Genomic DNA, 12,282 nt, shown 5'->3' on the forward strand with positions numbered 1-12,282 from the left:
GAGCCTGCACGTGTCAACACAGCGCGCACCAGCCCACGTCACGCGCCTCTCACACAACGCGCCACACCCCTCCACCCATTCCCAAAACGCCACACCCTCCCACCCCCACCCCCACCGCACCACACCACACCACACATCCCACACACGCCATGCTCCGTGCTGCCTTTGGAAGCTCTGGCCTGGAGGTCGCTGCAGAGTTCACCACCCTCACCGGCGAACCCCAGTCGACCACGACATCACCCAACAGGCTTCCGCTCTACATTGGTGATGAGGACATCCGCGGAATGCTGTACATTACCGCTCCTTTGTCTGCGCCCGCATCTGCTGCTGAAGCAGAGCCCACATCCGCTGACATAGAGCCCTCCGACGAGCACGCGACTGACGCCGTCGCAGCCACCGCTCCGCCCGCCGCCGTCCAGTTCGTCCACGATGGCCTGACCCTCGAGCTTGAAGGCGTGGTGACGACCACTACTGGCGATCGCATCGTCTTTCTCTCAACTTGCGTCAAACTCGCCCGCGCTGGTACCCTTGCTGCCGTGCCCGGCGGCGATCCGCTAGTCTTTGGCTTTCAGATCAACAACCTCGACAAGCCGCACGAGTCGTACGTCGGTTCCAACGTCACTGTCGCCTACCTTCTCCGCCTCGTTGCCTCCAAGCCACGCAAGCTGCTTGGTAGCGCCGGCGCTCGCGCCAAGCACGAATTCTCCATCTGGGTCGCAAACTACCAGGTCCCGCCCGAGCGCAATCCCCCTCTCGTCATCGAGTTTGGCTTTGACGACGTCCTCAAGGTTGAGCTCGAGTACGCCCAGTCCAAGTTTGCCCTCGACGACGTCCTCGTCGGTCGCCTCTACTTTGAAACCGTCCGCATCGCCATCGACTCGATTGCGCTCTCGCTCGTCCGAGTTGAGTCGGTTGTCCACGGGCCAGGCACCCTCCGCAAGTCGCGGCCCATCTTCTACCACGAAATCACCGACGGCGCGCCCGTCCACGGCGAAGCGGTCCCCATCCGCATCTTTCTCGACGACTTTCCGCTCACCCCGACCTACAAGAACATCCACAACGTGTTCTCGGTCAAGTACGTCCTCAACATCATCGTTGTCGACGACGCTGACCGTCGCTACTTTAAGCAGCAGGAAATAGTACTCTGGCGGCCGCCGCCGGGCGACCTCATTGAACTCGAGTAGCAGGCGTGTGTCCCCTCTGTGCGCCCACATCGGTCTCATGCTGTCTGCTGACGCAGGGAAGCCCATTGGCGGCGCTCGTCTAGGCTGCGGCGCTCCTCGCATCGCACCCCGTCACAGCACCTCCCATAGGGTTCTCACCACGAAAAGCCCATGTTGGCCGCCACCGACTCGTCGACTTCGGCAAACTCGGCCGCCATTCGCTCGCGGAACGCCGCGTCGGCCCGAGCAGCCTCCTCCTGCGCTCGCTTGAGGTGCTCGCTCTCAGTCTTAGCCAGCCGCTGCCGGATGACCCGAAAGTCGAGCGCCCCGTTCATGCCAAAGTCAATCGAGCCGCGCGACTTGGCGTTCCACACCCGCTTCTCGCTCGACGATGGCGAGAGCGACGCAATGCGCCGGTTGACCGGAGTGGCTGGCGTCGACGGCGCCGACGAGCTCGACGCCTCGCCGTTGGAGATGCTTGGCCCGCGAACCTGCGTCCGCCGCGCCTCGGCCAGGAGAGCCTCGAGCTCGACAATACGCGCGTCGCGAATGGCTACGTCTGCCTGAGCGTCTTTCAACGATCCGTTGGCCTCCTTCAGCTCGGCACGCGCGAGCGCAAGCTCACGCTGGGCCTCAGCAAGCCGCTCCTCGTGTCGCTCATCCGCATCAGCCTTAGCCTTAAGCTTGGCCTCGGCCGTCGACGCCAGCTGCTTGGCAATCATGACCTCATGCTCAAGCTTGGACTTTTCTGCCGCCGTACGTTGTGCCTTGAGCTTGGCCTGCACAAGTGCACCCTCGGTCTCCATAGCCTTGGACACCACAGCCGCAGCCTCATCGAGCGGCGCCACAGCCTCGATCGTCGCCACTTTGCTCTTCATCGACGAGATCGTCGCCTGTAGCTCGGCAATCTGCTTGTGGAGCTCCTCATTGCGCTTGGCTGCAAGCTGTGCCACACGGCCCTGCGTTGCCCATCCGGCGCCTCCGGTCTTAGTCAGCTCATCAACTTGGTCTTGCGACGCCGACAGCGCAACCTTGGCCTCGGTCAGCTCCGCCCGCAATTCTTCAACCGTAGCCGCGTGCACCTGTCCCTCCTCCTCGAGACGCGCCTCAAGCCCAGCCACTTGCTCTTCGAGAAGCTTGACCCGCGCCGCATCGGCCTCGGCAGGCGCCAACTCCTCGGCAACCTTGCGGTTGACCTGCGACGTAAGCTCCTCGACGCGCGCGGCGAGCGCATCGCGATCGCGCTCCGCCTCTTCCATCTGCTCGATCACGCCGTCAATGTCGGTCTGTGCCTGCTCGCGGACTTCAGCGGCCTCGGCACGCACCTCAGCGAGCTCGTTCTGAAGCTCAGTCACCTGCGCCTCTACCTCGGCCTGGACCACCCCGCCGCCGCCGCCGCCCGATCCGGCCCCATCGCCAGCCTCGGCCGCCTCCAGCGCTTCCACAAGCTCGGCCTCACGTGCCGCCAACGTCTCTTGCAGCTGCTTGACCTCCGCACGGAGCTCCTGCACTGCAGACTCGTTCTGTGCGGCCTCTTGCTTCTCTGCAAGAAGATCGCTGAGCTTGGCCTGCACCTTCTCCAGCTCAGCCTCTGTCGCGTCGGTGAGCTCGGCCATGTCGGCCATGTCCTCATCCTTCTCCTCAAGCGCTGTCATAAGCTCGGCCTTGTCGTCCTCCAACGCCGCAATCTGCGCCACACCGTCGGCCACAGCGGCCTCCAGCTCGGAGATCTTAAACTGAGCCTCGTTCGCCGCCGCCTCGGCCGCTTCCTCAGCTTCGGTCATCGCTGTGTGCAGCGCCTCCATCTCCTCCTCGAGCTCCCCCACCATGGTCTGAAGCTCATCGGCCTCCTCCCTGGCCTCCTCAGCATCCGCTCGCGCGTTCTCCATCGACTCGGCCATCTCCTCCAACTCGGCATCGGCCTTGGCTTGGAGCTCTACAAGTTGCATCCGCAACTCGGCGACCACACGCGGGTCAGCACCGCTGTCGTCATCCTCGCCGTCTTCGCCAATTTCGTCACCTTCGGCAACCGAAGGTCCTTCGCCATCGTCCTCTCCGTCCGCCTCCTCGGCCTCGGCAGGATGCACACCCGCGTTGGCCTTGTACCACGCAAGCTCTTGGCCAGCGCTGCATTGCGGAGCGTCAGCGCCTCGACTTCCTTCTTCAGCGCTTCAAGCATAGCCATCAGCTGGTCACGGGTGTACTGCCGGTTGACCTTGACGACATTGACCAGCATCTTGGCCCGCTTGGCAAACTCGAGCGTCGAAATCGTCTCCAGCAAGTTGTACCGCGCTGGCGAGCACGCTACCACCAGCGTTGTCTTGGTGTTGCCCACCAGCGAATCCTGCAGAATCCGTGTCAGCTGCGAGTCGCGGAACGGCACTTGCGGGAGCTTCTTGCGCGACGGCTTGTACTTTTGCCGCGCGCCATCGCCTCGCGCTCCCGCTCTTCTTCCTTGCGCTTAAACGCTTGGATGTCGCCAATGACCTTGATGCACCGCCCCAGTGTCGACAGCGACTGGTTGATCGACTTGGCCTCGTGCGCAGCTGCCCCGGTCGCCCCGGTCTTGGACAGCTTCTCTGAGCCGGCAAGATCCACCATGTACAGCCGCCCCTCCCGCTCCATTCGGCTTGGATCGTCACTGCTCATCTTACGAAGCTTGAGCATAAACACGCAGTGCGAGCGCGACGACTCTTGGTTCATCTTGGTCGCCGCCTGCGCACGCGCCATCTCGCCTTTGACAATCAGCTCGTACACCTCGTTGATGGTGTGCACGCGCTCCTCGTGGAGGTCACGGACGTAGACCTGCTTCTGTCCGTTCTCCATCTTCTCCATCACCTTGAGGTCCTTGCCTGCTGTGTTGATCAGGTCGTTGATCCGCTCGTTGTACAGCTCCAGATACGAGACATACACCTGCCACACGTTCTTCTTGTCGTTGGTCACCATCTCCAGGATGTCCATGCATGCCCGCGGAATGATTCCTCGAAGCGACGCGTCGCCAATTCGCGGGCCAAACATCGAGAACGTCTTGCCCGACCCGGTCTGTCCGTACGCAAACAACGTGCCGTTGTACCCGGCCTTGACATCCTCAATCGTCGCCTTGGCCGCACGCTCGTAGATCTCAGACTGCGGCGACTGGTCATAGAACACGTGGTCAAACTTGTACTGCTTCGGCATCTCATCCTTGGACAGCGAGATCGAGATCTGCCCGTCGTCCGAGCAATTCACCGCAGACTTCTTCCCGCCGTCCTCAGCCCTCTCGCGGTCATTGACTGGCCGGAACCGTACAATGACCTACATCCGCACATCCACACACATGCACCGTTTTCCATCCAGTGTTCCCCATCACTGTGTGAGCTTACTCCGCTTCCCTGCTCGCCACCTCCCATTCCCCCGCACCTCTCAGCAGCGCTCCCCCCACACGCTCCTGACACGCCTTCTCCCACTCCCTGCCGGCCCTCTTCCAACCACATACCTTGACCCCTGCCTCTTCTGCCGACCTTGCCGACATGTTTTGACTCTTCTGCTCGCCGCCTCCACACCGTCCACTCTAGGCTCAGCAGAGTCAGATGTCTGCCCCTCTCCTTCCTTCCTTCCTCTCCTTCCTTGCTCCACGCCCGAGTCGAACACCCGCCGGTTCCGTGTTCGTCTCGTGGAGAGGACCTTCCCACTGCTCCAAAATTCTCGGGAATGCACGCCAGGCGGCTGCTGCTGCCACCGACACCAACGGTGCTTGCTGCAGGCTCGCAATCAGGATCCTGTCTCCTCACTCCTGAACTCACCTCTTCTCCACCACACACAAGCTCGCTCGCTCACTCGCTCTCGGTCTCTCTCTCTCTCTCTCGCATTTGTATTGCTCATGGAGGAGCTCGACGCCGACATGGTGGCTGACTTTAAGGAGGCATTCTCGGTCTTTGACGTCGACAAGGTTGGCTCCATCACCGCCGGCCAGCTCCGCCAGCTCCTCGCCGCCGCGGGCATGGAGCTTCCGTCCCCGGCTCCTGGCTCTCCGCCAGGCTCGTGCGAACTGCTTGACCTGGTCAACTCGGTGGTCGGCGACATTGTGGGCGAGCAGGTCTCAGACACAACCCCGCTCACCTTTCCACAGTTTGTTCAGCTCATGGCCAACCTCGTCCCGCCGGGTAAGTCCTTTGAAGACGAGGTTGATGCCGTCTTTGACACCATGGCCGCTGGCGCCGACGCTGTCTCTGCAGACCATCTGGCTTCCACCGCTGCCCTCATCGGCGATGCTGTTCCCGATATCGACGAGCTCAACGATGTCGTCGCCGCTGTCGATCCGGCTACAGGCAACGCTGTCTCGCGCGATGCCTTTCGGGCTCTCATGCAACACTCGTGACCAAACGGGCCTGAATCCCAAATCATACATTACTCGCCCCGTGTCGTGTCTTGTGCTGCTGCGGGCGAGGTCTCTCTCCCATCCCATATCCTGCTCTGTTGGGCAGAGTGGCAACGAACTGCTCATCATCGCCAGATCTGGATCACAAACCAGCACCGCCAGCACGATCGCCACGGCAGTCAATAACTACATACAGCTCCATTGTCTCCTTTTCTTCCCCCCTCCCCCTCCCCGCTCCATCTTTTCCCGCCTCTTTCGCGCCATTTTGTTGATCAGGCACGCAGCCACCTCTCACAACCTTTTGCTCTTCCTACCCCCTACACTCGACGCTCACCGCCGCCCACCGTCACTTCCAGGCCAGACAGACCATGTCTGTTCGCCACATTACGCCGACGCTGCTGGAAAAGGCGGCAGGCGTGCCACAGAGCAGATTCAAGACGGTGACCAGCCTCAGCCTCCGCGGAGCCTCGCCGCTCTCGCCAAGCCACCCCAACCGCGCAGCCTCGCGCCGGCCGTCCATCCGCTACATCGAGAACCTGGAGCCGTTTGTCGCCCTCACCTCGCTTGACCTCTCGCACAATGCCATCGCCAAGCTGAGCGGGCTCACCCATCTGCGCTCGCTCACCACCCTCAATCTCGCCGACAACAAGCTCACCTCGCTGTCCGCACTCACGTCGCCGGCGCCGGCCAAGGGCGCCACCACCCTCCGGCCGCGGGTCTTTTCCGGCGCTGACCTCGCTCAACGCGTCCGGCAACTACATCAAGCGCATCCCGCCATCGATCTCGGCCTTGCCCGCGCTTCAGGTCCTTCGCCTCGCCCGCAACGACATCGGCTTCCTCCGCGATGTCGAACACATGGCTGGCAATCTCAACCTGGTCAACCTCACCCTCCACTCAAACCCTGTTGCCGACCTCCCGCACGCTCGCGCCTTTGTCGTCTTTACCCTTCCCGCCCTCGAGGTCCTTGACGGTGACGCCATCGAGCCGGGCGAGCGAGCTGCCGCCGCCACGCGCTTCTCCAAGACTGAGCTCCAAGTTTTCCAGGACGCGCTGGACTCTCAGGCGTCGGTCAACCACGAGCTGGAAGACGAGAATGCTCGTTTGCACGACTCGCTCGAGTCGCTCAAGGCTCGTGCTGCCGAGCTGGAGGCTGCCGTCAACGACTCTCGTTCCGAGGCGCAGTCAGCGGCTGCCGCCGCCGCTGAGAAGGCTGCCCTCCTCGCCCAGACCACTTCGGAGCTGAACAAGACTTCCGAGCTGCTGTACGAGGTTGAGCAAGAGCTGGCTTTTTACAAGATTGACTCGTCGTTTTCATCACGTCTTCCCTCCCACCATCCGCCCACCAACGTCTCTGCCATCGCCAGCAAGCCCGGCGGCTCGACTGATGGCTCGGATGGTTCTGGCCCCGACGCCGACTCGCTCAACATCTCTGCTCTCAACCTTTCCCTTGAGCTGCTCAACCTCCACGACTCGCTGCGGAATCTGGCGGCTTCGTCTGAGCTGCTGGAAGAGCGCCTTCTCGCGGCCAACACCCAAAAGGCATCCGCTGAAGGCCTTGCCCAGCTCCACTCACAGAGTGCGGCTGCTGCCAGCGAAAAGGTCTCTGCTCTTCGACGCGAGCTCGCCGAGCTTGACTACCGCTCGTCTGAGATGGATCTTGCTGGCTCGCCGCATCCGCACTCGGGACGCTCCGAGCTTGAGGCTGCCATCGCCCACCTCTCTGCCGAGCTCTCAGCTGAGCTGGCCACCGGCGACAAGCTCCAGGCACGCTCAACCCAGCTCAAGGCTGACATTGCCTCACATCGGGACTTGCTCCATCTTCGCGGTGAGTCGCCGAGCTCGTCCTCGCCCGAGTCGCAGATCCTTGCCAAACGGCTCGCCGACGCTGAAGCAGCTTACGTCGCCACTATTGACGCACTCGAGCTCTGTGTCGCTCGCTCGCGCGAGCTTGAGGATGAGCTTGCCGCTGCAAAGACTGCTCTGACTGCTGATGGCCTGCCTGGACCCGAGCCGGCCTCCAAGGCGCGCGCCGCCATATTGTCATCGCTTGCCGCTCGTCGCAACGCATTGTGCGCCGCTCTAGATGCTGCTCTTGAAACCAGAGCCACGCCGCCGCGTCAGCGACTGTGCACGAGCAAGCACTGGCTCGGCTTCAGCGCGAGACGCTCGAGTACAAAGCCACGCTCGAGGCTCTTGCTGCCGATCGCACCCGCCTCGCCGATGCCATCGCTCACAAGGAGCAGTCGCTTCGTGAGCTCCAGAGCGCAGGCTTTGGCGCCACTCAGCCCGAGGCTCAGCCTCAAACGTTGGATGACGGTGCCGTGGCTGATGATCCGTCACTCCACTCCCAGCTCGAAGCAGCACTTACCGAGATGGGTGCGCTGCAGGCCCGCAACGACCGCCTCCGCGCTGAGCTGGAGGCAGCCGAGGCCAAGGCTGACATGTTTGCACGCCCGTCACCGCCGGCGGTTCCTGTGGTCCCTGACGAACAAGTTCAGGCACTTCGCGATCGTGCTGCTTCGCTAGAGGCTGAGCGCAACAGCATCGAGGCCAAGGCTGCCGCACTCGCCGTCGAAGCATCCCAGGCCCACGACCAAATTGAGATTCTCCAGGACGAGCTGGCAGCAGCCCGTGCTGAAGCACTTGGCTCGGCGCAGACTGCCGAGTCTGCGGCTTCTCGACTGGCTGTGGCTGAGGCTCGCGCAGCTGCTGCCGAGGTGTCATCGGTCTCGCGTGACGTCGGCCGTCTTGCTGAGCTTGAGCAACAAGTTACGTCGCTCGAAGCTATGCTTGCGGCCAAGGAGGCCCGTCTGGCTGCAGAGGACGCGTTGCACGATTCGGACGCACCACACGTGGAGGATCTCACTGCGCTACGGAGCCGCCTGGACGAGCAAGCCAAGCTCATTGCGTCGTACGAGAAGCAGCTCGGCGAGCCAGCCCCGCACTCGATGGCCGCTTCGCTCCGAGCTTCTGCCAAGCCGGGCGAGTTGTCGTCGATGGTCTCGGAAGGCCTTGACGCCATGATGGGTACGCTTGACAAGCTGGCCAACACCCAGCTCAAGCTCGAGCAGACTCAGGAACAGCTCCGCTCTGCCAATGCCTCCAACGCTGAGCTCCGTGCTGCACTGGCACGCGCGGAGCATGTGAAGGGCGAGGATCCTACCCGTGTAGCCGAGCTCGAGGAGCTGGTTGCTTCGACCGCTTCCGAGCATGCTGCCGAGATGGCGGCCAAGGCCGAGGCTGCTGCCGCACTTCGTGCGCAGCTGGCCGCAGCCCGTGAGCAAGCGGCAGGGGCAGCAGCGTCGGCGGCCTCGCTGCGGGCCCAGCTTGATGCTGCCCAGGCGGCACTGACCAAGGAGCGACAGTCGGCGTCGCAGCTCGCCGACTCGCTGCACGCCGAGCAAGCCGCAGCTCTCCTTGCCGCCGCCAAGGAGCGTCGGCTTTCTGACCTTGCTGAGCTTCTCAACGAGCACTTTGGTGCAGCCCTCAACGTCTCGCTTGACTCTACTGGCGGACCCGATGCATCGGCCGAGCTCTCACAGCTGAAAGAGTTGCTCGACACGCTTTCAACCGATGTGCACCACACTACTCCGCCGCGGACGTTGTCACAGTCACTGGCGTCAACAACCCAGTTGCCGCCAAGCTCACCGTCACGGGCCGGTCTTCATCCTGACCTCTCGCAGCAGCTGGAGGATCTTGATCGGACCCATGACGAACGTCGTGCTGCGCTTGCTGCTCGTGATGCGGCCGAGGCGCAGTTGACCGAGAGCCGCGCCGAGCTCGCCGCAGTATGTGCCGAGCTCGAAACGCATGCGGCGAGTCTTGCCGCTACTCGCGCCGAAAAGGCCGAGGTCGAGCACCGATTGGGCGAGCTGCACAGCTTGGTGGCCGAGGCTGAAGGCAGGCTGACCAAGGCCGAGGCTGCAGCTCGGCTGGCTCGGCTGCGTGGTCCGGCGTCAGAGCGCGAGTCGAGCGCCGCGAGCGCGCGCTTTTGGAAGAGATACAGAGCCAGGTGGCTGCCGCAGCAGCAGAGAAGAAGAAGCTCGACGAGACGGTCCGGTTGCTCCGGCAAGAGGCCGGGGCTCGTGCGACTGCCTCCGCTGAAGCCGAGGCCGCGCTTGCCATGCTCCGCAACCAGGTTCGCGAGCTTGAGACTCAGGCTGTGGAGGCCAGGACAAGCTTGAGCCAGTACTCGGACGAGCAGCGAAAGATGGCGCTTGCGCTTGATGCCGAGGCCCGAGCTCAGCATGTGGCCGAGCTGGAGGCCCAGCGCGAGTCGCTCATGGCAGAGCTCAAGGCACTGACCAAGGCCAAAGTCGCCGCCCAGGCCGAGGCCGCCGATGCAGCTACTACGGCGGCCCAAGTCACCGCCCAAGCCGCGGCTGTCGAGGCCGCCGAGTCAGAGCTGGCCTCGCTGGAAGCTGCCAAGGCTGCTGCCGCCAGTGAGCTCGCTGCGCTGCGAGCCGAGCTTGCGAGCGACGTAGACGCGGCCCGCGCTGCTGCTGTTGCCTTCATCGACTCGGAAATGGCCCATCTGCGCGCGTCCAAGGACGCCATCGAAGAGGCGCTCAACGGGGTCGCTGGATGGAAGGAGTTTGTTGATGCGAGCGTCTCAGTGATTAGCAACTCAGGCGGCGAGCTAGACAAGAACTGCCCCATGCTGGAGCAGGTGTCTGTCTTTGCCAAGCCGCACGCAGAGGTGCTGCTTGCGCTTGAGCGTTCTGCTGTTGACCGCCTCGGCGTGTCGCTCTCTGCCGACAACGTTGGCGGGCTTGCTGTTGTCGAGACGTGCTGGCTCTCGAGCCTGCAGGCAGAGCTTGCTGAGAACAAGGCTGCGTTGTCGGCACAAGAAGACGCCATGTTTGTGGGCCTCAAGGCTCAGAATGTGTACCTGGAAGAGGAGGTGGCCAAGGCTCGCGAGGAGATGGAGAGCCTGCAGAGCGAGCTGGCCGAGGGCCGGGACCGGGAGGCGCAGCTGGCCGCCGATCTTGAGGCAGCGCGGACCAACGCCGCCGACCAGACCCAGGCCGAAGCCTCGCTAGAGGATCTGGTGCGGTCATTGCATGCCGAGCTCGAGACCAAGAACATGCAGATTTTCAAGCTCGAGGACGCGTTGTCGAACGCATCCGAGGCTGGAAGCAAGGCTGCGGCTTCGGCTGCGGCGGCGTCACCGTACCTAGAGTGCGAGCTTGCACCGTCGACGCTTGCGGCCATGAGCGCGTTTTTCAAGTACCACACGGCGCGAGTGGCTCAGCTGCAGCAGGGAGTGGTGGAGGCGCATGGACGGACCAAGGAGGCTGTGCACCAGCTCAAGTCTGCTTTTGCTGCCAGGGAGGCGCGGTTGGTGGCCAAGATCAACGACGCCAACGAGGGAGCGGCGGCAGCCAAGGCCGACCACGCGTTGGTCATCCAGATGCTGCGGCGGCAGGTCGCCGAGCTGCAGGCTGGCTCCGGCGCGTCTCCTGCGCTAGCCGCCGAAGTTTCGGCTGCTGTAGACAAGCTGGGCACGCTCGCCAGAGTCCTGCGCGATGAGCGTCGCAATCTGGGCGAGGTCAATGCGCTTGCCAAGCTTGTCACCGAGAAGGACGCTCAAATCGGGTTCCTTGTCGCCGACTTGCACGCCACCAAGCAGGAGCTGACCATTGCGCGCAAGTCGTCCGAGTCAGACGCCTTGCTCCTGCATGATCTCTTTGAGCAGCTGCAGCGGCTTCAGGAAGAGAACTTCCGCTACACAGCCGCCCGCGTTCGCCCGGCAGAACGAGGCATCAACCCGCCACCGTCCGAGCCTGCGCTGCCTGCAGCCCAGTCTGCGCCGCCTGCGCCTGCGCTCTCGGAGCCGTGGCCGTCTGAGCCGAGCGACGTCGTCCTTCCGCCTTGGCCACAGGGCGGCAATGCCGACAATAAGGCCGGAGGCGCGGTCAAGACCGCTGGCGCTGTCGCTGCAGAGGCCGAGATTGGGGCCGAGGACAGCCCAACGCTCTCGTCAAGCAGCAGCGACGAGCCGAACGCATCCGGCGTGATGGACTCGCTCGGGTGGGTCCAGCTTGAGCCCGAGCCCAAGCCCAAGGCGGAATCTGTGCCAGCTCACTCGCTTGCGAGTGAGGAATCTTCTGAAGTGTTTGAGCTGGAGCATGGGCCTGCAGGGGCCGACTTTGAGGCGCGGGCGGCGACACCGGCCAAACTCACGCCGCAGCAAGTGGCGTACCTCGCCGATCTGCGTGATCAAGTCCTTGAGCTTGAAGCGCGTCACCGGGCTCTGTCCGAGCAAGAGCACTCGCTGGAGGCGACGGAGGACTCGGTCTCGCTCCGAGACTCGACCCAAAGCCGAGCAGCGTCGACCTCGTCGCTCCTTCCGGTCTTCCATGCCAACGAGTCGTTTGACTCGCGCGCGCACAAGCTCCAGCAAAAGCTGGCGTACCTCGAGATCATGACCCAGCTCAAGGCCGAGAAGCTCCGTGGCTCGGGCGCGGGGGCACTCACCGCGACCTACCTCGATGCCAGCGACAGCAATCCAGCCTCGTCAACCTTCCAAGATGTGTATTCCGTCGGCGACACGCTGGGCGGCGACACGTTTGGCGACAACACGTTTGGCGGCAACACGTTTGGCGGCAACACGTTTGGCGGCGACGACTCGCTGGTCACCGGTTCGCTCGATACCATGGGCGATACAACCATCAACCATTGAAACCAAAAGAACTCGATCTGTATCTACCTCTTCATCCGCCACATTCACGCGATGGCGCAACAGCCTGGGCCAGCCGC

At 63.2% G+C, this 12,282-nt stretch overlaps 6 protein-coding genes across 6 annotated transcripts; 2 read left to right on the forward strand and 4 right to left on the reverse strand.

Moving 5' to 3' along the window:
• Nucleotides 1-149: 149 nt before the first annotated feature.
• Nucleotides 150-1,190, forward strand: AMSG_00653 (vacuolar protein sorting-associated protein 26; the record flags this gene model as incomplete). The annotated part of the gene is made up of 1 exon (XM_013906932.1): nt 150-1,190. The coding sequence occupies one exon, from the start codon at nt 150-152 to the stop codon at nt 1,182-1,184; it is 1,035 nt and encodes a 344-aa protein (XP_013762386.1). The 3' UTR covers nt 1,185-1,190.
• A 128-nt stretch (nt 1,191-1,318) lies between these two features.
• AMSG_00654 (uncharacterized protein) lies at nt 1,319-4,674 on the reverse strand (the record flags this gene model as incomplete). Its single annotated transcript, XM_013906933.1, has 4 exons — nt 1,319-3,216; nt 3,270-3,576; nt 3,651-4,457; nt 4,639-4,674. 4 exons carry the CDS (start codon nt 4,672-4,674, stop codon nt 1,319-1,321), a joined length of 3,048 nt encoding a protein of 1,015 aa, XP_013762387.1.
• Nucleotides 4,675-4,933: 259 nt separating this feature from the next.
• Nucleotides 4,934-5,726, forward strand: AMSG_00655 (uncharacterized protein). The gene has a single exon (XM_013906934.1). It carries the CDS (start codon nt 5,023-5,025, stop codon nt 5,518-5,520), a length of 498 nt encoding a protein of 165 aa, XP_013762388.1. The 5' UTR covers nt 4,934-5,022; the 3' UTR covers nt 5,521-5,726.
• A 2,106-nt stretch (nt 5,727-7,832) lies between these two features.
• On the reverse strand, nt 7,833-8,775 carry AMSG_11607 (uncharacterized protein). The gene has a single exon (XM_013907132.1). The coding sequence runs from the start codon at nt 8,540-8,542 to the stop codon at nt 8,015-8,017; it is 528 nt and encodes a 175-aa protein (XP_013762586.1). The 5' UTR covers nt 8,543-8,775; the 3' UTR covers nt 7,833-8,014.
• A 1,298-nt stretch (nt 8,776-10,073) lies between these two features.
• Nucleotides 10,074-10,796, reverse strand: AMSG_11608 (uncharacterized protein). The gene has a single exon (XM_013907133.1). The coding sequence runs from the start codon at nt 10,732-10,734 to the stop codon at nt 10,399-10,401; it is 336 nt and encodes a 111-aa protein (XP_013762587.1). The 5' UTR covers nt 10,735-10,796; the 3' UTR covers nt 10,074-10,398.
• A 694-nt stretch (nt 10,797-11,490) lies between these two features.
• Nucleotides 11,491-12,233, reverse strand: AMSG_11609 (uncharacterized protein). Its single transcript, XM_013907134.1, has one exon. The coding sequence runs from the start codon at nt 11,882-11,884 to the stop codon at nt 11,504-11,506; it is 381 nt and encodes a 126-aa protein (XP_013762588.1). The 5' UTR covers nt 11,885-12,233; the 3' UTR covers nt 11,491-11,503.
• Between the last annotated feature and the right edge of the window lie 49 nt (nt 12,234-12,282).

The sequence above is a fragment of the Thecamonas trahens genome (genome assembly GCF_000142905.1).
Source record: "Thecamonas trahens ATCC 50062 unplaced genomic scaffold supercont1.3, whole genome shotgun sequence".
NCBI classification, from domain to species: domain Eukaryota; order Apusomonadida; family Apusomonadidae; genus Thecamonas; species Thecamonas trahens.